Below are 24242 nucleotides of genomic sequence, written 5' to 3'. Positions count from 1 at the left end.
TTCAACCTGTGGAGTGTTTTCAAATAGTCGTATTTCAAATGTGGCTACTTATCTGACTCTCAGAAGAGGCACAGCAAACCGCCAGGGAAAGCCGCCAGAGAACAAAAGCCTGGAAACACCAGCTCAGAGAGTGCCCATCCCCATCCCCCCTCACAGGGGACGCCGAGACTCTACCCAAACATGGCTGCCTGAGTATCGGCGCGGCAGGCCCCTCCCCCAGAACACAGAAGGCAGGCTGAAAAATCAAGAAGCCCACAACCCGGGCGCCTGGGTGGCGCAGTCATTGAGCGCCTGCCTTCAGCTTAGGGCGTGATCCCGGCGTTCCGGAAAGGAGTCCCTCATCGGGCTCCTCCGCTGGGAGCCTGCTTCTTCCTCTCCCACTCCCCTGCTTCTGTTCCCTCTCTCGCTGGTTGACTGCCACATAAATAAATAAATAAAATCTTTAAAGAAGAAGCCCACATCCATAAGATCCCTATAAAACAAGGGGCACGGCCTGGGACCCAGTCAATAATTTGGGCTCTGGAAACCCCGCAACCTCTCTTCATCAGAATGACAAGAAGGAGAGGCCCCCCCCAGCAAAGAAAAGACAGTGATTCTGTGGCCTCTGCCACAGAAATAATGGATATGGATGTAACCAAATTATCAGAAATGGAATTCAGAGTAACGATGGTCAAAATGATGAGTAGAATTGAAAAAACTATTAACGAAAAGGTTACTGAGAATATAGAATCCCTAAGGACAGAAATGAGAGCGAATCTGACAGAAATTAAAAATTCTATGAGCCAAATGCAGGCAAAACTAGAGGCTCTGACGGCCAGGGTCGCAGAAGCAGAGGAACGGGTTAGTGAATTGGAGGATGGGTTAATAGAGGAAAAAATGAAAATAGAAGATGGTCTTAAAAAAATCCACGCCCACGAATGTAGGTTACGGGAGATTACTGACTCAATGAAACGATCCAATGTTAGAATCATCGGCATCCCCGAGGGGGTGGAGAAAAACAGAGGTCTAGAAGAGATATTTGAACAAATTGTAGCTGAAAACTTCCCTAATCTAGCAAGGGAAACAAACATTCGTGTCCAAGAGGCAGAGAGGACCCCTCCCAAGCTCAACCATGACAAACCTACGCCACGTCACGTCATAGTGCATTTCGCAAATATTAGATCCAAGGATACAGTATTGAAAGCGGCCAGGGCAAAGAAATTTCTCACGTACCAAGGCAAAAGCATCAGAATTACGTCAGACCTGTCTACACAGACCTGGAATGAGAGAAAGGGTTGGGGGAGCATATTTAAAGCTCTTTCAGAGAAAAACATGCAGCCAAGGATCCTTTATCCAGCAAGGCTGTCATTCAGAATTGATGGAGAAATAAAGACATTTCAGAATCGCCAGTCACTAACCAATTTTGTAACCACGAAACCAGCCCTACAGGAGATATTACGGGGGGTTCTATAAAAGTAAAAAGGCCCCAAGAGTGATACAGAACAGAAAGTCACAGCCAATACAAACAAAGACTTTACTGGCAACATGGCAACATTAAAATCATATCTCTCAGTAATCAGTCTTAATGTAAATGGTTTGAACGATCCCATAAAACGCCACAGGGTTGCAGATTGGATAAAAAGAAATGACCCATCCATTTGCTGTCTACAAGAGACTCATTTCAAACCCAAAGATGCATTCAGACTGAGAGTAAGGGGATGGAGTACCATCTTTCACGCAAATGGACCTCAAAAGAAAGCTGGGGTAGCAATTCTCATATCAGATAAATTGGATTTTAAACTACAGACTATAGTTAGAGATGCAGAAGGGCACTATATTATTCTTAAGGGAAGTATTCAACAAGTGGATATGACAATTATAAATATATATGCCCCCAACAGGGGAGCAGCAAGATACACAAGCCAACTCTTAACCAGAATAAAGAGACATATAAATAAAAATACATTAATAGTAGGGGACCTCAACACTCCACTATCAGAAATAGACAGAACACCCTGGCAAAAACTAAGCAAAGAATCAAAGGCTTTGAATGCCATACTCGATGAGTTGGACCTCATAGATATATATAGAACACTACAACCCAGAACCAAAGAATACTCGTTCTATTCTAATGCCCATGGAACATTCTCAAGAATAGACCATGTTCTGGGACACAAAACAGGTCTCAACCGATACCAAAAGATTGAAATTATCCCCTGCATATTCTCAGACCACAACGCTCTGAAATTGGAACTCAACCACAAGGAAAAATTTGGAAGAAACTCAAACACTTGGAGACTAAGAACCATCCTGCTCAGGAATGACTCGATAAACCAGGAAATCAAAAATCAAATTAAACAATTTATGGAGACCAATGAGAATGAAAATACAACAGTCCAAAACCTATGGGATACTGCAAAGGCAGTCCTAAGGGGGAAATACATAGCCATCGAAGCCTCACTCAAAAGAATAGAAAAATCTAAAATGCAGTTTTTATATTCTCACCTCAAGAAGCTGGAACAGCAACAGAGGGACAGGCCTAATCCACGCACGAGGAAGCAGTTGACCAAAATTAGAGCTGAAATCAATCAAGCAGAAACCAGAAGTACAGTAGAGCAGATCAACAGGACTAGAAGCTGGTTCTTTGAGAGAATCAATAAAATTGACAGACCCCTGGCAAGACTTATCCAAAAGAAAAGAGAAAGGACCCAGATTATTAAAATTATGAACGAAAAAGGAGAGGTCACGACGAGCACCACTGAAATTGGAAGGATTATTAGAAATTTTTATCAACAGCTATATGCCAATAAACTAAGCAATCTGGAAGAGATGGAATCCTTCCTGGAAACCTATAAACTACCAAGATTGAAACCAGAAGAAATTGATTCCTTAAACAGGCCAATTAATTATGAAGAAATTGAGTCAGTGATAAACAACCTTCCAAATAACAAAACTCCAGGCCCAGATGGTTTTCCTGGGGAATTCTACCAAACATTCAAAGAAGAAATAATACCTATTCTCCTAAAGCTATTTCAAAAAATAGAAACAGAAGGAAAGCTACCAAACTCATTTTATGAGGCCAATATTACCTTGATCCCCAAACCAGGCAAAGACCCCATCAAAAAGGAGAATTACAGACCGATTTCCCTAATGAATATGGACGCCAAAATCCTCAACAAGATACTTGCTAATAGAATCCAACAGTACATTAAAAGGATTATCCATCACGATCAAGTGGGATTCATACCTGGGATGCAAGCGTGGTTCAATATTCGCAAATCAATCAGCGTGATACATCATATCAACAAGAAAAGACTCAGGAACCATATGATCCTCTCAATCGATGCCGAAAAAGCATTTGACAAAATACAGCATCCTTTCCTGATTAAAACCCTTCAGAGTGTAGGAATACAAGGTACATTTCTCAATCTCATAAAAGCCATCTATGAAAAGCCTACTGCAAATATTATTCTCAATGGGGAAAAGCTGGAAGCCTTTCCCTTAAGATCAGGAACTCGACAAGGATGCCCACTCTCGCCACTATTATTCAACATAGTACTAGAAGTCCTTGCAACAGCAATCAGATGACAAAAAGGGATCAAAGGTATTCAAATTGGCAAAGAAGAAGTCAAAATGTCTCTCTTTGCAGATGACATGATACTCTATATGGAAAACCCAAAAGAAGCCACTCCCAAACTATTAGAAGTTATAGAGCAATTCAGTAACGTGGCAGGATACAAAATAAATGCTCAGAAATCAGTTGCATTTCTATACACGAATAACGAGACCGAAGAAAGAGAAATTAGGGAATCCATCCCATTTACAATAGCACCAAAAACCATACGTTACCTTGGAATTAACTTAACCAGAGACGTAAAGGACCTATATTCTAGAAACTATAAATCACTCTTAAAAGACATTGAGGAAGACATAAAAAGATGGAAAGATATTCCATGCTCATGGATTGGAAGAATTAACATAGTTAAAATGTCCATGCTACCCAGAGCAATCTACACTTTCAATGCTATCCCGATCAAAATACCAAGGACATTTTTCAAAGAACTGGAACAAACAGTCCTTAAATTTGTATGGAAACAGAAAAGGCCCCGAATCTCCAAGGAACTGTTGAAAAGGAAAAACAAAGCTGGGGGCATCACAATGCCAGATTTCGAGCTGTACTACAAAGCTGTGATCACAAAGACAGCATGGTACTGGCACAAAAACAGACACATAGACCAATGGAACAGAATAGAGAGCCCAGAAATGGACCCTCGGCTCTTTGGGCAACTAATATTTGATAAAGCAGGAAAAAACATCCGGTGGGAAAAAGACAGTCTCTTCAATAAATGGTGCTGGGAAAATTGGACAGCTACATGCAAGAGAATGAAACTTGACCACTATCTCACACCATACACAAAAATAAACTCCAAATGGATGAAAGACCTCAATGTGAGACAGGAATCCATCAAAATTCTAGAGGAGAACATAGGCAACAACCTCTACGACATCGGTCAAAGCAACCTTTTTCGTGACACATCCCCAAAGGCAAGAGAAACAAAAGATAAAATGAATTTATGGGACTTCATCAAGATTAAAAGTTTCTGCACATCCAAGGAAACAGTCAGAAAAACTAAGAGGCAGCCCACGGAATGGGAGAATATATTTGCAAATGACACTACAGATAAAGGACTGGTATCCAAGATCTACAAAGAACTTCTCAAACTCAATACACGAGAAACAAATAAACAAATCAAAAAATGGGCAGAAGATATGAACAGACACTTTTCCAATGAAGACATACAAATGGCTAACAGACACATGAAAAAATGTTCAAAATCATTAGCCATCAAGGAAATTCAAATCAAAACCACACTGAGATACCACCTTACGCCAGTTAGAATGGCAAAAATAGACAAGGCAAGAAACAACAATTGTTGGAGAGGATGTGGAGAAAGGGGATCCCTCCTACATTGTTGGTGGGAATGCAAGTTGGTACAGCCACTCTGGAAAACAGTGTGGAGGTCCCTTAAAAAGTTAAAAATTGAGCTACCCTATGATCCAGCCATTGCACTACTGGGTATTTACCCCAAAGATACAGACATAGTGAAGAGAAGGGCCATATGCACCCCAATGTTCATAGCAGCAATGTCCACAATAGCTAAATCGTGGAAGGAGCCGAGATGCCCTTCAACAGATGACTGGATTAAGAAGTTGTGGTCCATATATACAATGGAATATTACTCAGCTATCAGAAAGAACGAGTTCTCAACATTTGCTACAACATGGACAGCACTGGAGGAGATAATGCTAAGTGAAATAAGTCAAGCAGAGAAAGACAACTATCATATGATTTCTCTCATCTATGGAACATAAGAACTAGGTTGATCGGTAGGGGAAGAAAGGGATAAAGAAAGGGGGGGTAATCAGAAGGGGGAATGAAACATGAGAGACTATGGACTATGAGAAACAAACTGAGGACTTCAGAGGGGAGGGGGGTGGGGGAATGGGATAGACCGGTGATGGGTAGTAAGGAGGGCACGTATTGCATGGTGCACTGGGTGTTATACACAACTAATGAATCATCAAGCCTTACATCGGAAACCGGGGATGTACTGTATGGTGACTAACATAATATAATAAAAAATCATTAAAAAAAATAAATAAATAAAATCAAATGTGGCTACTTAACATCCCCATTCTTTTCTTGTTTCTTTTTAAATAAGGATGCTTTGTATAGGTAGGTCTTTCATTTTCCTAGTAAACAACATTTATTTAGGGACCATGATACACTACGTATGACCTCTAGCCTCCAGCAGCTTCTATGACCTAGGAGAAATGCAAGGGCAGACACATACACACACACCTCAAAATCTTTATAAGTTACCTCATTTAATCTGTACTGCTTAATCAGCCTATGATCTGGATATTCTTCTTCTCATTTTACCAATAAAAAAACAGGTTCTAGCATCTAACATATTTTAAATCTGCATTTATTTCTTATGAGTTCATTCTTCAAATTAGAAACTGAATCACTGTAAATTCTTTACATTTTTTTTAAAGAAATAAGTTTTCACTTGATCAATTCAGACTGAATGAACATCTTCTAAGACTGTCCCTCAGGGAGCAAACCTCAAGGTGACCTCAGTTATTCTTAACAACTGGAAAAGGAAAAGAACACAAGAGTACGGTAACTGCTCTGACAGGCAGAGACTTCAGTTAAGCCAAGATTGGCCTCTTCCACATCATTCCTTCTGGAGAAATCTCTCAGGAAAAACTCACACATAGAAAAGCCACTTCATGGTCTTTATTCAGTTTTCTGAGTCAGCCAGCTCTTGTCTATGATTGTGCAAGCCAGAAGACTGAGCCAAGGAACAAAAGGAACATAATTCTCAAACAGAGAAAATTCTCAAGACCTGTGCCAACGAAGAGATTGCTCTAAATAATCACAAGGCCATTAGCAAATCCAGGGCAGAGGAGGGGGAGAAAAGACAGAAAAAGAAAAGACGTCACATGTGAATAGCAAAACAAAAGCTGACAAGTAATTCTACCCCATTTGCCTAGGCTCCTGCCAAAAAAAATCCTCCAGGAAAAGTGTCATGTGCTCCACGATGCCCTTCACAGTGATGCTCACATGAGGCACAGAACATCCTGCCCGGCCACACAGTATAAGCAGTACCTTGAATATTTCACCAAGCAACAGTTGTGACTACTTACCGTACGCAGTTTCCCCTTGGTCCAGCTCTCTTTTCAGTCTGCTGTAATCTTCTTTAACGCTGCCCAGCTTTTGGGCATTCCTGGAACTCAGCACCCGAAGCTTGTCCAGGAGTCCCTCCAGCCCTTCCTTTTCCGATGTTAATGATCTAATCTCCTCTGTGAGCTCCTTGGCTGTAGAGAAATGGTTTCCTGCAGAGAGAAGGAGGGAAAACAAGTTTTACAGCATCCCCACACATGGAAGATTTAGCAACAGCTTATGTGCACCAACAGTATGGAGAAAGAGGGCTGAGCTTTGCAACTGCATCCAACTGCATGAATAGTCTTCTGTGGAGAATGTAGAAAAACACTGACTGTCCTCCTTCAACTGGGAAAACCACCAGTCTCTTTATCACCTTATTTTTGTTAGGTCTGTTTTAAAGCTTCCATTAGCCGATTCATGTCCTTGTGAAACACAATGACACAAAAATGTCCAAGTGAGATCCAGGGAAACCACATGGTATGACTCCATTCAAATACCCAAATGTCAAACAGGTGAGATATTATAGTAGAGTGGAAAGGGACTAGCCATTGGAGTCAGACTAGACCTAAATTCAAATCCTAGTGCTCCTGTTACTCAACCTGCATGACCTTGAGCAAAGAAACTAACATATGAAATTTCAGGGCAAACTTCTTATAAAATATGATTATACTAACACCTGCATTACAGGTGGCTTCAAGAATAAACATGAAACTCTGTAGAGCACTAAGCAAAATAGACCATGCATTGAATCTAGCAAGGTTGTGGAACACAAGGGCAATATACAAAAATCAATTGTATTTCTAAATATCAACAGCAAATAAGTAGAAGGTGAATTTTTTTTTAAAAAATACCATTTACAAGATATGTTAAAGCTCAAAATACTTAGGGATAAATTTAAAGAACCATGTGCAAGACCTCCACACAGAAAACCATTTTAAAAACTTCTGAGAGAAATTTAAAAAAGGCTTAAGTAATCAGAAAGAATACTATTTATACATATATTGGAAAACTGAATATTTTTAACATTCCTATCTTCCTCAAATTCATCTATTCATTCAATACCATTCCAATCAAAATCTCATGACGGTCTTTTTTTTCCTTAAAATTTTATTTATTTATTTATTTATTTATTTATTTATTTATTTATTTATTTGACAGAGACAGAGATAGAGACAGCCAGCGAGAGAGGGAACACAAGCAGGGGGAGTGGGAGAGGAAGAAGCAGGCTCATAGCGGAGGAGACTGATGTGGGGCTCAGTCCCAGAATGCCGGGATCAGGTCCTGAGCCAAAGGCTGACGCTTAATGACTGCGCTACCCAGGCCCCCCTCCCGATGGTCTTTTGTAGAAACCAACAAGCTTATTCTAAAATATAAAAGAAAATGCACAAGGCCTAGATCAGCCAAAAAAATATCCTTTTAAGGTAGAACGAAGAGAACATGTACTACCTGATTTCAAACTAATGCTGCAGCAATAGATCGAGACAGTATAGCACTGGCATATAGACAGATAGACAAACAGATCAAAGGAATAGACAGTCCAGGAGTGGACCACACTCACACAGCCAGTTGACTTTCAACCAAAGTGTCAAAGCAAGACAATGAGAAAAAGAGAGTACAACCGATCCTTGAACAACACAGGTTTGAACTGTGCATGTCCACGTGTACGTGGATTTTTTTTAATAAATACAGTACAGTCCTGTAATTATATTTTCTCTTCCATATGATTTTCTTAATATTTTATTTTCTCTACCTTACTTTATTGTAAGAATACAGTATGTAACACATATATGAAATATGTGTTAATCAACACAAAAATCAAATATATGTTATTGGTAAGGCTTCTGGCCAACAGTAGGCTACTAGAAGTTTCATTTTGGGGGAGTCAAAAGTTAAACTCAGATGTTTGACTGTGTGGGGGGCACCCTTAAACCCCACATTGTTCATGGGTCAACTATATTTTCAACAAATGGTAATGGAATAACTAGCTACTGAAATGGGAAAACATTAGCTTTGATCCATACTTCAAACCATACACAAAATGTAATTAGAGATGCATCACAGACCTACATGTAGAAGCAAAAACTATAAAGCTTATAGAAGAAAGTAAAGAATACTTTTCTAACTTTGGAATAAGCAAAACTTTGATTAGAACCCAAAAAAACACTAACTACAAAAAAAAAAAAAAAAGAAAAGAAAAACAGGTAAGTGGACTTCATTACAACTAAAAACGTCTACTCAACAAAAATACCTCTAAGAAAATGAAAAGACAAGCCACAGACTAGGAGAAAATATTTGTAATACATATATCTGACAAAGGAGTTGAATCCTACAACCCAATAATTAAAACACAAATGACCCCATTGAAAAACGGGCAACTGATTTAATAGGCATTTTACAGTGTAAGATAAGCAGATGTCTGCTGATCATATGAAAACGTGTTGGTGGTTATTAGTTACCAGAAAAATACAAATTAAAGCCATAGAGATTTCACTACAAAACCATTCAGATGGCTCAAACGAACCAGATCGAAGCTGTCTAGCTGCCAAGGACACAGAGCTGCGGAGCTCTCGTACATAATGGGAGTGTCAATGGCACAGCCACCTTGAGAAGACTTCTGTCTGTTTCTCATAAAGTTAAATACACACCTGTCCTTGGACCCAAAAATTCTACTTCCAGGTATTTACCCAGGAGAAATGAAAACATGTAATCAAAAAATAGTTGTACTAGAATGTTCATAGTGGCTTTACTTGTGATAGCCCAAACGCAACAACCTAAATGTCCACCAAGAGGAAAAAAGCAGAAACTGGGGCGCATCTACACAGCAGAAGACTATTCAGCCACAGAAAGGCACCAGCTCTTCATATACACAGTCACATGGGGGGTAATCTCAAATAATAATAATAAGAAGAAGAAATAGAAGAATGCATACCACATGAATCCATTGATACTAAGTTCTAGCACAGGCAAAACTGATCCATGGTGAAAGATATCAGAATGGAGGCTGCCTGGGGAAGGGGGATGATAACTGGGAAGGGGCACAAGGGCGATGTTTCTGGAGGAATGAAAATATCTTGATAGGGTTGCAGATAATAGGTGTCAAAATTCATACAACTGGACGCTTAAGACCTGTGGGTTTCATTGAATATAAATCACACTTCAATTAAAAAAGGAAAAACTATATTAGGGAATTTTTAATATGAAAATTACACCATAAATTAATAAGCTTATCACATTATTGAGTGCTCCATAAATAATAGTTATTGTTATCGGGGGCTCTATGATGTTTCCACAATAACAGCTATGAACCCTTTCTCCTCTACCTAACCACAACCCTAGGAGGGAAGTTATGCCCTATGTTATCTATTCTGAGATGCACCATTTTTTCCCCCATGTTAACATCTCTGAGATGGAGATGTGTCTTACAATCACCATCAGCCAGGAGGTGGTCGGGATGAAGCTGTTACCACATGATTGTCATTCTTGGTGGCCTGGCAGGCCCTGGCATTTCAAAGTAAAAACCATTTCAGGATCATTGGAGACCTGGCTGTTGCCTGAAAACCGTCTATTGTAATGCATTTGTAAGAACAGGAAAGTACCACCACCATCATTTAAAACTTGAAGAACCATGTTGCAGCTTGACAGAAGACCCTATAGAAAACAGCAGTTCATTCTTGGAGGAAAAAAAGTTGCATTGCCGACAGTTTCTCTGATGCAGAGGATGATAATGGGAGAAAAACGTGAGCTCCAACTACTTTGAGTCACAGTGTGTTTCAGAGCACTCAGACTTTGAATATGAAGGCGTTTTAGGAAAACCCTGCGTGATTAAGCTTCCTTTCAAAAAGGATTTTTCAAAAGCCCAAATACATCTAAAAGAACTATTTCAAAGGTATAAAATAAAAATTCTAAGCCACAGAAAGCATTATATCATTGTTTAATTGACAGCAATTTTTCTTTCTTTGTAGTGTATAAAATAATGGTGCAGGGCGCCTGGGTGGCACAGCGGTTAAGCGTCTGCCTTCGGCTCAGGGCGTGATCCCGGCGTTATGGGATCGAGCCCCACATCAGGCTCCTCTGCTGTGAGCCTGCTTCTTCCTCTCCCACTCCCCCTGCTTGTGTTCCCTCTCTCGCTGGCTGTCTTTCTCTGTCAAATAAATAAATAAAATCTTTAAAAAAAAATAATAATGGTGCATTTTATGTTCACTGAAATACATGTTGTTATCTCTGCTTTATAGTCAAGAAAACTGAAACCTAGAGAAAAAAACATCTTGCTGAGGTTACATAGCAATAAAATGGAGGGCAGATTTCCAACTCAAACATAACTCCTGAATCCTTCTCAGGTTCTAAAATATGCTGTTTACTTCTTTACTATTATTATTATTATTATTATTATTATTATTATTATTATTATTATTATTTAAAAGGCAGATTTCAACCCGATATAAATGGGAGAAATGTGACAAAATGTTTTCCCACTTTAAAGGCATTCTGGATCCAAATTCTTTCTATGAGGCCATCATTACCCTGACCCCAAAACCAGGCAAAGACCCCTTCAAAAAGGAGAATTACAGACCAATATCCCTGATGAACATGGATGCCAAAATATTCAACAAGATCCTAGCTAATAGGATCCAACAGTACATTAAAAGGATTAGTTACCACCACCAGGTGGGATTTACTCCTGGGATGCAAGGATGGTTCAACATTCGCAAATCAATCAACGTAGTAGAGCACATCAATAAAAGAAAAGACAAGAATCATATGATCCTCTCAATTGATGCAGAAAGAGCATTTGACAAAATACAACATCCATTCCTGATTAAAACTCTTCAGAGTGTAGGGATAGAGGGAACATTCCTCAATATCATAAAAACCATCTATGAAAAGCCCACAGAGAATATCATTATCAGTGTGGAAAAGCTGAGAGTTTTCCCTTAAGATCAGGAACACAACAGGGATGCCCACTCTCACCACTATTGTTCAACATAGTACTAGAAGTCCTAGCCTCAGCAATCAGACAACAAAAAGAAATAAAAGGTATTCAAATTGGCAAAGAAGAAGTCAAACTCTCCCTACTCACAGATGACATGATACTTTATGTGGAAAACCCAAAGACTCCATCCTCAAATTACTAGAAATCATAAAGCAATTCAGCAATGTGGCAGGATACAAAATCAATGCACAGAAACCAGTTGCTTTTCTATATACTAACAATGTAACTGTAGAAAGAGAAATTAAGGAATTGATTCCATTCACAATAGCAACAAAAACCATAAGATACCTAGAAATAAACCTAACTAAAGAGATCAAGGATCTATACTCTAGAAACTATAGAACACTTAAGAAAGAAATTGAGGAAGACACAAAAAGATGGAAAAACATTCCATGCTCATGGATTGGAAGAATAAACTTTGTTAAAATGTCTATCCCGCCTAGAGCAACCTACTCTTTCAATGCCATCCCTATTAAAATATCATTGGCATTTTTCAAGGAGCTGGAACAAACAATCCTAAAATTTGTATGGAAACAGAAAAGACCCCAAATTGCCAAGAGAATGTTGAAAAAGAAAAACAAAGCTGGGGACATCACGTTACCTGACTTCAAGTTATATTACAAAGCCGGGATCACCAAGACAGCATGGTATTGGCACAAAAACAGACACATAGACCAATGAAACAGAATAGAGACTCCAGAAATGTACGCTCGGCTCTATGGTCAACTAATCTTTGACAAATCAGGAAAAAATATCCAGTGGAAAAAAGACAGTCTCTTCAATAAATGGTGCTGCGAAAATTAGACAGCTACATGCAAAAGAATGAAACTTTACCACTCTCTTACGCTGTACACAAAGATAAACTCCAGATGGATGAAAGACCTCAATGTGAGACAGGAATCCATCCAAATCCTAGAGGAGAACATAGGCAGTAACCTCTTTGAGATCAGCCACAGCAACTTCTTTAGAGACATATCTCCAAAGGCAAGGGAAACAAAAGCAAAAATGAACTTTTGGGACTTCATCAAGATAAAAAGCTTCTGCACAGCAAAGGAAACAGTCGACAAAACTAAAAGGCAACCCATGGAATGCGAGAAGATATCTGCAAATGACATTTCAGATAAAGGGCTGATATCCAAAATCTATGAAGAACTTCTCAAACTCAACACTCAGAAAACTAATAACCCAGTCAAAAAATGGGCAGAAGATCTGAACAGACACTTTTCCAAAGAAGACATACAAATGGCTAACAGACACATGAAAAAATGCTCAATATCACTAGGTATCAGGGAAATACAAATCAAAACCACAATGAGATATCGCCTTACACCAGTTAGAATGGCAAAAATTGACAAGGCAGGAAACAACAAACATTGGTGAGGATGTAGAGAAAGGGGAACCCTCTTACACTGTTGGTGGGAATGCAAGTTGTTATAGCTACTCTGGAAAACAGTATGGAGGTTCCTCAAGATGTTAAAAATAGAGCTACCCTATGACCCAGCAATTGTACGACTAGGTATTTACCCCCAAAGATACAGACATAGTGAAAAGAAGGAGTATGTGCACCCCAATGTTCATAACAGCAATGTCCACAATAGCTAAACTGTGGAAGGAGCCAAGATGCCCTTCAACAGATGACTGGATAAAGAAGATGTGGTCCATATATACAGTGGAATATTACTCAGCCATCAGAAAGGATGAATACCCAACATTTGCATCAACATGGATAGAACTGGAAGGAATTATGCTAAGTGAAATAAGTCAAGCAGAGAAAGACAATTATCATATGGTTTCACTTACATGTGGAACATAAGGAATAGCAGGAGGACATTAGGAGAAGGAGGGGAAAAATGAAAGGGGAAAATCAGAGGGAGAGATGAATCATGAGAGACTATGGACTCCGGGAAACAAGCTGAGGGTTTCAGAGGGGACGGGGGTGGGAGAGATGGGTTAGCCTGGTGATGGGTATTAAGGAGGGCACATATTGCATGAAGCACTGAGTGTTACATGCAAACAATGAATCATGGAACACTACATCAATAAAACTAATGACATACTGTATGGTGACTAACATAACATAATAAAAATTAAAAAGTAAAAAATAAAGGCATTCTGGACACAGCACATATCATTCCTGTCACTGACATCCATAGTTCCCAATCCCATGATTGGATAAATATCTTTTGAGATCCTATTTATTGTCTATTGCTCAAGTGGGCAAATACGGACGAGAACAGAGCACCACCCTGCTCTCCAGGAAGTCACCATTAAATAAAGAAAAGATATGTTCTAAGAAATGGGCAAATATGCTCTAGGAGAGCTCAGAGAAGAAAGATTATTCCAGAAGGGAAGACAGAGGCAGGTTTCATGAGGAAAGATTATAAGGTATCCAAAAGAAGAAACAGAAACCTGGTTAGAGAACAAAGGGCTTGTCTTCAGTGGGGGCAGGAGGTGTGTGGTCAAGGTGGAGACGAGGCCCACAAAGAAGGTGCATCCAAACAGCAGAGGGTCGAAGATCCCAAGCTGATGGGCTTGACCCATTTAGGGGAAAAAAAGTCCAGGTAAGGAAAGCAGACTGGACTTCCACAAGCTTTGAGCTATAAATAGCAACACAACTAAACCGTTTCCTGGATTCGTGGTTTCTTTCTTGAATAGTGACCAAGTTAGGGTCGCTGTGGACAGAGCCCCTGTGGAGGGCCACTAAGAACCTCAAGTTTGATAGGTACAGAGTTCCTGTTTGGGAAGATGAGAAAAGTTCTGGAGGTGGATGCTGGTGATGGTTACACAGAAATGTACATGTACTTAATGCCACTGAGCTGTACACTTAAAAACGGTTAAAAGGGTAAATTTTCTGTGTATATGTATTTCATCACAACAAAAAGATGTCCTTTCAAAAAAAAAAAAAACCTCAAGGGACATGCCCCATGCCCAGGGTGGTTTAGGGAAGACCAGCCCAGAGGAGTGACTGCCTCTAGACATGACAGCCATGGGCACAATGTGGTGCCTTCAAATATCCCTTCCCCGGCTGGGCTCAGAAAGCCCCAGCCTTTCTGCTGGACCATATTTTCAAGCAAGAGAGGTGACCAATGGGGCGCCTGGGTGGCTCAGTCATTAAGCATTTGCCTTCGGCTCAGGGTGTGATCCCAGGGTCCTGGGATCGAGCCCCACATCAGGCTCCTCCACTGGGAGCCTGCTTTTTCCTCTCCCACTCCCCCTGCTTGTGTTCCCTCTCTTGCTGGCTGTCTCTCTCTGTCCAATAAATAAATTAAATCTTTAAAAAAAAAAAAAAAAAGAGAGGTGACCAAAAGTGAGGTGGGCGCCAACTGAGTCCCCAGGGACACGAGACAAAATACACCATGGTGTGCAATCTCTTCCTACAAACAGTTCGGAGAGAAAAGACCTCTAAAAACAAATCAGAGGGGCATCTCGGTGGCTCAGTTGGATAAGCGGCTGCCTTCGGCTCAGGTCATGATCCCAGAGTGCTAGGATCAAGCCCCACATTGGGATCCCTGCTCACTGGGCGTCTGCTTCTCTGTCTGACCCTTCCCCCTCTTGTGCTTGTTCTCTCTCTCAAATAAATGAATAAAATATTTTTAAAAAATTAAGGAAAGACCACATAGGCAGGGTGAGTGCGTGCACAGAAGGTTTGCTGGAATGACAGGAAATACATCCTCGGATACCCCTGCAACTCATGACAAGCGCTAGAGACCGGAGCCCTTAATAAAACATGACAGAGACCATTAATTAAAACCTGGGTCCCTTCCTTGATCCTGAGGGAAAATGCATAGTGATAGACGTGTACATTTTATATATGCAGAAAGAGTGCGAATTCCCAAAGAGACAGTTAATACCACAACCGAAGCCATGATAAAATGCTACACTGCCCACGGTTAATCTTTTATAAGCATTTCGGTCTCCAATCCAAGCCCATGAGGTAAACCCTGCTTGATTTAGCCCTCCCTGATTACTGAAACTAGCCAAGAGCTCTGTGATGAAAATACAGAAAAGTAAATGTTGATCCCTGAAGGAAGTCCCATCAGTGACCCCATGACCCCAATCTCGGTGACTCTAATGGGCCCTTTCCTAAATGCCACAGGAGGATTTGCGCAGGTGAACGTCCTGCCTTTGCCATCATCCCATACATAGGCCTGCCTGCTCTTCAGCAAGAGAACCATACTTGGGCCTTCACAGAGGCTTTTTAAAGCACCTGTCAAAATATATTATTCTACAAAGGCCACCATTAAAACCCTCCAGGTGAATGCCAAAGCCAAAACTGATCTTACCCACTCTGTTCCTTCTAATTTTATCCCTTATCCTGAACTTAAATATCTCCCTCCTCTACTTCACAATGTCTGGCATTCCTTTTTTGAGGTCATTATTTGAGAGTCTGATTTTATAGATTATGGGGCTCTTGTTAGAGCAACTGTATCATTTGGCCTTTCCAACAAGCCGGGGTGGGGACCTTACAATGACTCTCTTTGATTTTCAGGTGAAGAAACTAAGACCCTGAGAGTCACCTTCCCAAGGTCACAAAGTTTTGGAGTTCTAAGATCCTACATAATGTTACTGAACTTGAACTGGGTTTTTCCAACCTCGTGTTAGGTGCTTATTCTACCAAATACAACTCGATAAGTGACTTGGTCGAAACATGGCCACAAATCACTCATAAAGGGAGGGAGGAAAGGAGGTTGGGGAATGAATCCTGTACTCAGGTAGGCTGTGTCACCCGGTCAGTCTCCAGCCCTCACTATGACTTTCATCTAGGGGCACAGGCCATACACACACACACACACACACACACACACACACACACACAGAGTACTACATAGGTCCACAGACATTTCCATCTGTAATGATCCTTCTAAAATTATTCACGTTTACATACCCAAATTTGAGCTAACCTTCTTTATTGGAAAAAAAGAAATAAAGCCATGGCTGAAAATCATCAAACGCCAAAAATCATAGAGTCCTGCCTCTTTTTTCTGGCACAACACAATATCTTTTGAGGAACTCTAAGCTCAAGTCCACACGGTTAGGCAAGACCTCCCGCTCTGTCACTCAAAGGCTCCCCCTCAACGATGTCAAGGCTAGCGCTAGGAGCTTGCACTAGCAGAATAAATTCAGCCAACCAGCACCCATCAACATGCCCCCCACCACGCCACCACCTCTCCACGGAAGCTCCTTCGGCTGGAATTGGCCATTTTGTGTCCATTTTGTTGCTTTCTTCCAGTGACTATGATTTCTTGAGAGAGCAAAAGCATTTTCTGTGAGCAGAGCCCTTTTGAACATCAGACATTTTAGACGTTCACATATTTCACAGAGAAGACAGGGAGTATAACACCCGAACACACAGGATTTTACATAAAACATAGACTGCTTCTAACAGCTTGAGAAAGTGTGGTACCGAGTGGAGAGACTAAATATACAAACAGACAATGGCCAGATCATCTCTAGAAATAGCCCTCTGACCCGCAACCTGCAGCAACCTGCCCAGGAAACAAACCCCTATACCTACAATAACCAGCCAGCTCTAAGGCAGGCAGTAGGAAGCCAGATTGCTATTTCTAGTAATAATCCAGGAAACTAAACAATCTCTTCTGTAATAATTGGTCCAAAATGGCCAGAATTTTATTAATAACTGACAGCTTCCCTAATTTTTGTCCCTGCTTCCAACTTAGGACCAGCCAGAGAAAGCCAAATATGCTCCCCAAACCAATCGCACAGGATGCTCTAATTAGCCTGCCTCTAGCTTCCCCAGTCTCCCATCAGAACATATCTGAAGCCTTCCCTTTTTTCTACTCCAAAGCTTTCCAACTTTTCTGCCTGCCTTTGAGTCTCTGCCAAAACACAGGTAATGGTGGCTGACTCCCTTGCTATAGTAAGCTCTGAAACAGCTTTCACTTCTTCTCATTTGGTCTCATTTATTTCCACACTGGACAGACATCATCTTTGAAAAATCTTTGCTGGGCCTATCATCTCTTCCAGCCATTGATCTAAATTTTTTAGTGAAAGGGAAACATTCTGAGCTTATCTAGAAAATCTTGTTTATGTCTAGACAGGCTTCCATTTAGACACTAAGGTATTTTCAGTGCAGCTAATTTTTATTCTCTGTAAAGGAAAAGTCAAATTGGATAGAACCATCGTTTAAAAAAAAAAATTGGCTTGGAGTACCTGAGACATCTTGGTATGCTACTTAGGAATAAATGATGATCTGAACTGTTCGTTCCTTGGAAACAAATAACGGGCGGCAGGTGGGCAAGAAAATAGACCACAAACTGAGGGATGACCCAGAGGAGGTATGAAAATAACAGATTCTGGGGATCAGCAATCAACAAATGAGGTGCATTTTTTAAACATAATTACTCATATTGACTGTCTTCTGAGTGCCGGGCAAAGCCCAAGAAAAAAAAATAGCAGAGTGACTCAACAGATGGACAGCATCAACGACAGTGGGTGATCCAAGCAGGGAGAGGCTGGAGCCAGAAAGGCACTCACCATGTCAGTATCAGAGCAATACCAGAAGCTGGGCATCAGAGAGCCAGGCTTTGAGCCTAGAGGAGGGGAAATGGTCAGAGCAGGGCAGGCCCCCTGCAGATAAAGACTGGGACACTCATCGGGTTACAGAGCATCGATGGGGGCAGAGCCCGGTTACAGGACCTGGGGACCCATCCAGGACTGCATCTCAGCAGCAGTGCAGACCCAGAGTCCAAGACAGAAGGCCAATATGCAGGGAGGATGCTTGTTGCTGGAGCTTACATGTAGGTTACCACCACTTAAATATCTTCTGTGTCTGGGCATGAAAAGTCCTGGAGTGTCAAGGATGTCATAGCTGTGAGGAGGGGGCAGCGTGCATGCAGAGGGTGGCATGGGACTAAGCTAAGGCACTAGCACTCATCACCAGAGGCCAGTGGTTGGGCAGGGGCCTAGCACAGTTGTAGAGAAGGCGATCGGTCTGAACTTCTGATGTTGATATCTTAACCACAGAGCCCAGATCAACCATACCCACCACACACTCTCTAGGCAGTGTGGCGGTCAAAGCAATCAATCTGTGGGGCAGAGGATAGAGTTTCCAGTGAGTGTAGCAGAGAGGTGAAGGAGCCCTTATCTGGGCTGGGCTCCCTTTTTTGAAAGTGGATTCTCCAGCCCTCCAATTCAGCCACTCTTGCTCTCCCTGCCAGGGCCTGCCCACATTGCAGATCCGTGAGGTTTTAAGTGACTAAATCCTGTGGTTGACTTATTATGCAACAATCAATAACGAGAACAGATTTTGGTGTCTGAATCCCTAAAATCTGAGGCACTGACAGTGGGACCAGGTGGCAGGCAGAAGCCTTAACAGGCCTCAGGGAAGGCTAAAAGGGAAGCAAGAAAAATATAATTGGAAGCTGGAGGAAAGGGGACCCTTGCCATGTAGTAACAGAAAGTCTGGTATCATTGTCAACTGCAGTAACAGAGGGAAAAAAAGTTCCTAATGAAGTTGGTCATCCAGCCAAGGAAACCCCAGTCAGAACACAAGAAGTGCCTGCCAGCGTCCTGTCACTGCCTCCAGTGCAATGCAAGAGAAGAGAAGCGAGCTAAGGAATACACTGTTAGGGGCGCCTGGGGGGCTCAGTCGGTTAAGCATCTGCCTTCAGCTCAGGTCATGATCCCAGGGTCCTGGGATCCAGCCCCATGTCTGGGTCCCTGCTCAGTGGGGAGTCTGCTTCTCCCTCTCCCCCTGCCCTCCCTTCACCCACTTGTGCTCTCTCTCTCATTCTGCTCTCTCTCTCTCAGATAAATAAATAAAATCTTAAAAAAAAAAAAAAAAAAGAACACACTGCTAAACATAAAGGAGCTAGGACTAGATGAGTCTGAAAATAAAACCATTTCTTATTCCCAGTCTCTGCAGATAGCAAACGGTTCTTAAATTAAGAGAAGGTCTCAGTCTATAGACCAAATCAAGGAGTGAATCGAAGAAACTTTCAGACAGACAAAAGACCCTTGGGAATCTTAAAGACATCCCCTTAAGACCCTCTTCATTCAAGAGGGAGTCTGAGAATCCCTAGCGCATTGCCCCTCAGCGTTCTCACAAGACAGACCAAAATGGAAAAAGGTTTCTTTCTCTTGGAGAGGTTTGTCATAGTTTTTGTCTAATGGAGTGAGGGTTTGCCATTCCAAATGTACTAAGTTAGGCCTGTCAAGATCCTACAGGAAGTGCCTTTTCCCTGCTCAGGTCCTCCCTGCTGTGGAGCTTAGCTCAAAAGGAAACAGAAACCACATTATGTACAGAATGATGCCCACCCTGGCACTGGCACAGCCCATGGGGACAGCCCGTGACTGGGAAGCCTGCTCGCCAACAGCCTACAGAGTAATCAGGAAATAGGGAGGTCAAGAGGTGAGTTCCCATCCCAGTTAATTCAGGTCATCCTCCACCGTTTAGGCCTCACTGATGTTCTCAGCTGATCAAAGAACTAAACATGAAACCCAGGCTCCATATGCAATAACCATCTTAAGAATTTTCCCTGGGATTCTAGAAAGAGATTATTCACATTTGAGAGAGGGATATCCCTGCTGCCTGAATGATACATCTCGTCCCTTGGGCTTAATAGAGACACATCCACCTGTATTCCTCAGGAAGATATATGGATTAAGGAAGGCAAAAACACTAACTCAGAAGCAAGATTGTGTTCAATCTTCTTTTTTTTTCCTCTTAGCAAATGGGGCCATAATTTCAAGTAAATGGCATGTGAAGCTATTAAGAGCCAAGCCCCACATTCACACTTGGATGTTGCTCTGGTTGTAAATAATACGCCTGGCTGCACCAGGAACCAAATCGCTCGTTAGCTGCCAACATTAGTTGTTTAATGATCTGAAGAGCAGAAGCTGCCAATTATTGTACTCCTTCTTAAAATGCCATTTAAAACCCATACATGTAATTATTATACCTTTTCGTTAAATTTTTATGATTCTTCTGAAGCTGATGTGCTGTAGATTCACTCAGCCTGTAAAACTCAGAGAATACTTGGAGGAATCACACCTGAACTTGAGCCCCTGCTCTGCCACCACTTAGCTAACGGGCTGAACTTAACCAAAGGATATACCCCAGGGCCTCAATCTCCTAATCTGTTCATTGGGACCCCCTATCCCTCCCACCTACCTAATCCAGCTGTTGTGAAAACGAAATAAAATACAATACAGGGGAATGCCTGAAAGCACTCTTCAAACGATAGGGTAAGAGACTATTTTCAGAGACCTTCTAATTAAAGGGAAAATATATCCTAATAACTAGCAGATGAGGGAACGATTATGATATTCTGAGAATCCTCCAAAAATCGAGTATCTCTAACTGGGATGTGAAATTGAGTACATCACCTTCTCTCGTGTTATTCTCTCTCCCTATAGGAAGGGGCTGACCATGTCCAACAGTCTCCAAGGAGCCTCGACAGACACAGAATGCTACATAAACACCTCCTAGACTTACATGGCATGCAGCGTACCTAGTCTGTTAAAGAGACAGAAACCGGAAGTCCAAAATATGGTACCTACACAGACAACTTATTATTTTTTTTGTTATATGTGCATATGTAGTTTTAAGAGTCTTACAAGGAGGCATGCTGCCCATTTAGTCCATGAGTTTTAGTGAGACTTCCCACAAAAGCTCCGTAATGTCCAAGTATGACATAAGTAACAGGTAGGATGTTACTCGAGGACAAAACCTGGATGTGGTAGCAGCTGGCATCATTCCCCTCAACTGCTTCATGTCCCCTCTATGTCCAGTTACCTGATATGGCGAGCATTTTGGCTTCAAGCAACGCCGGGAGTTGGGTTTCAATGTCATTTACTTTCTTCCTGAGAGTGCTGCTGAGTTTTTCGCTCATACACACCTGGGGGACAGAAACAGCCAGAACTCGTCATTTACTCAGGTAAAAATCAGAAGGCAATGGACCGGCCCGTGAGAGATTTCTGGGTTTATAAGCAATTAAGAAGGGTGATAAAGAGTAACTGAAGGAGAGTTATTTAAAAGCAAGCAATGTAAAAAGAAAGAAAAGAGGAAAGGAGGGAGGAAGGAACATGGAAGGAAGGGAGGAGCATAGAAGGAAGGGAGGGAGGAAGGGACGGAGGAAGAGAAGGACAGAGGGAGGGAGGAAGAGAAGGACAGAGGGAGGGAGAGAAGGAGGGAGGGAGGGAGGGAGGACTAAATAAAGCAAGCATTGGCACACTCCAAGCATCAGGTCCCGTACCCTCACCACACCCACACACAAATACGACAAGACCTAACACACCAGAATGCAACCACAAACTAGAGTAACCTCGCCACCCTGCCTACTCCCTCCCCAGGGTTACTCCCTCCTTCTGAAATATTCTTGCCCCAAGTGGCTTAGCCCACTCACACCCTTCAGGGCTCTGCTCAGACATGACCTGGGAAGAAAGGCCTGGCTGATTACCTGTATAAAGTAATAACCCTCTCAACCCTCCCTCCCCTTCCACCTTCCCCCTGCGGGATTCCCACCATGTCTTCCCCAGCTGACATTATTTGTTTTTATTCTTCTGTTTTCCTACTATCTCTCTCCAGCAGGAAGCAAGCTCTCTGTGAGCAGGGACTGTGCTCTGTGTCTGGCACATGGTAAGTAGTTACTGAAGGTGCACAGCAGCTGAGATCAAAAGCAGGCTAATTATTAGTAGATGCTGTCAAATGAAACTTTAAGGGCACATATTCGCTGGCAAGTCAGACTTGAAAAACAGGCAAGTAGACCTCAATGAGGTTTACAGGTTTTATCACGTATTTTTCCAGGATACTCAAACACTTCCTACATTTTTCTTTGGCTCTTTCAAAAATAGCAAAAATCTGAAATCTCACTTTCTTTTTCCAAATGTCTTAGGTTATCTTTCATTTTATTTGAAACAAAAACATCACATTTTTTTCCTTTTTTTTAAAGCAAAAACCTCATATTCGATTGATATCTACACCCAAATTAGTGAGTACCCAGAAAAACATCCAGTTCGACCAAAGCACACAGCTCAGTTGAATAACAACGAACATGTGTATGGAGACATTTTGGACGGTCCGCAAAGGATACCTGTTTTCTTGCTAAAAATCTGATTCCATTCAAAAACTAAAATTAACCCAGTTGGGTTCATAGAGCCCAGAGAAACTATAAAATTCAATTTCCCCAGAAGAATCTAGATCTCGTTAGATACCATCAACTTGAATTGTTTTGCTTAATCTCAGGCTGGAATTGAAATTATTTTTGGAATCAAAGCAGACCTCACCCATCCTGCCTAAAATGTTATACTATTTCTTTCATGGCCTTAAATATGTTCTTTTCCATTAAGCAGCTGTAACTTCCCAAATCTCTACAAAACTCATTCTCTGGATGAGAATCAAGGCCTCGGTGTGGTGGCCTCCACGCCAAAGCCAGCATCGGCCGTGACGAGCATCCCCGTGCCCCAAGTGAGAATTCCTAGACCCTCTAAACGGTCCTGAGATTTGTCAGGAGTCCGAACTGGGTGATAAAAAGAAGATGTTCTGGATTGCCCCCCACAGCACTCAGTCTTGGGTTGGCCCAGTGCCTGATGGTGGGCACATCCCTTTTTATCCCTCTAAGAATGTCATCGGAAGTCCAGGAACATTTCTGCTAAGTCCGTAACACCAGCCATAATTCTTATGTCTCATCCAATGATGTCCAGTCTTCCTGATTTTAGTTAACAGCTTCTGTTAATCATAATTGGGTCAGTTTCTCCTTTGTTGAGCAAATCTATCCTTCAAGCTGTCACTATTAATATGAGACCATCTTTCTAAATCTTCTTATTAAATTGCAATGTACATTCTTTCAAGCACTGCTGCATGTAATCTAATATCTACCAATCTTCAGATATTCCATTTATTTCCAACTATTTCTTCCATCTCATTTATCCCTTAATTACCTGGTTTGGGGAGCCATAAGCATCAAAGAAATGTAATGAATGAAGGAAGGTTCCATCTCTCTTTGGGGGAGGAAACAAATGACTATCAGATCTATATATCTTATACACTCAAGGAAGAAAACTGGGCCAACCTGCAATTTTTATCTCAAGGTCATGAGCCAATCGATCCCAGAGAGTAAAGTTGTTTCTGTGTGACCGAGCAGTTTTGTTTCAATTCCATGTGGACTAATATATGCCCCCCCACACACACACATTTGTGTATGTGCGTTCATACACCCACCTATACACATACACGCCCCAGAAAATCTGCATCTCCTTTTTATTTTCAGATTAAATTGGACCCTGAGGAACTCATTATCAAATGAAGATTTGGATTTACATTTTAAAATCTTAGATATGAATTCCTTAATCTTATGGAAAAGCAAGGGAATTAGAAGTTATTCGTAAGTGCATTAGAGAAGGTATGCAAACAAAGCCAATCACTTTTGGCATTTGGGCAAATCCAAGAGCTTTAACAGTAGCTGGAGATTATCAACAAATCCCCCTATCGTGTGCATGTGTTAATATGTGTGTGTGCATAATATAAAATGTCCTAGAAAACACACTCCTATATCAATACCATGTGTATTCTGTACTAGG

At 41.4% G+C, this 24242-nt stretch overlaps 1 protein-coding gene across 5 annotated transcripts in view; it reads right to left on the bottom strand.

Annotated features, from left to right (window-relative positions):
• Positions 1–24242, bottom strand: part of DISC1 (DISC1 scaffold protein) — a 373181-nt gene that overhangs the window by 197735 nt on the left and 151204 nt on the right. For all 5 annotated transcript variants that reach the window (XR_008957969.1, XR_006410079.3, XM_026504170.4 and 2 more), the window contains exons 8-9: positions 21460–21562; positions 6694–6882 (exon numbers count right to left, since the gene is read on the bottom strand). Coding sequence is in view for 3 of the 5 variants with exons in the window: in XM_026504170.4 (XP_026359955.3) it covers positions 6694–6882; positions 21460–21562 (292 nt within the window). In the remaining 2 variants the exon portion in view is untranslated. The remainder of the gene's footprint in view (positions 1–6693; positions 6883–21459; positions 21563–24242) is intronic.

This window comes from Ursus arctos, unplaced genomic scaffold (assembly GCF_023065955.2).
Source record: "Ursus arctos isolate Adak ecotype North America unplaced genomic scaffold, UrsArc2.0 scaffold_7, whole genome shotgun sequence".
Taxonomy (NCBI): Eukaryota; Metazoa; Chordata; class Mammalia; order Carnivora; family Ursidae; genus Ursus; species Ursus arctos.
The sequence above is the reverse complement of the archived record's forward strand: the minus strand, read 5'-3'. Positions and strand labels throughout refer to the sequence as shown.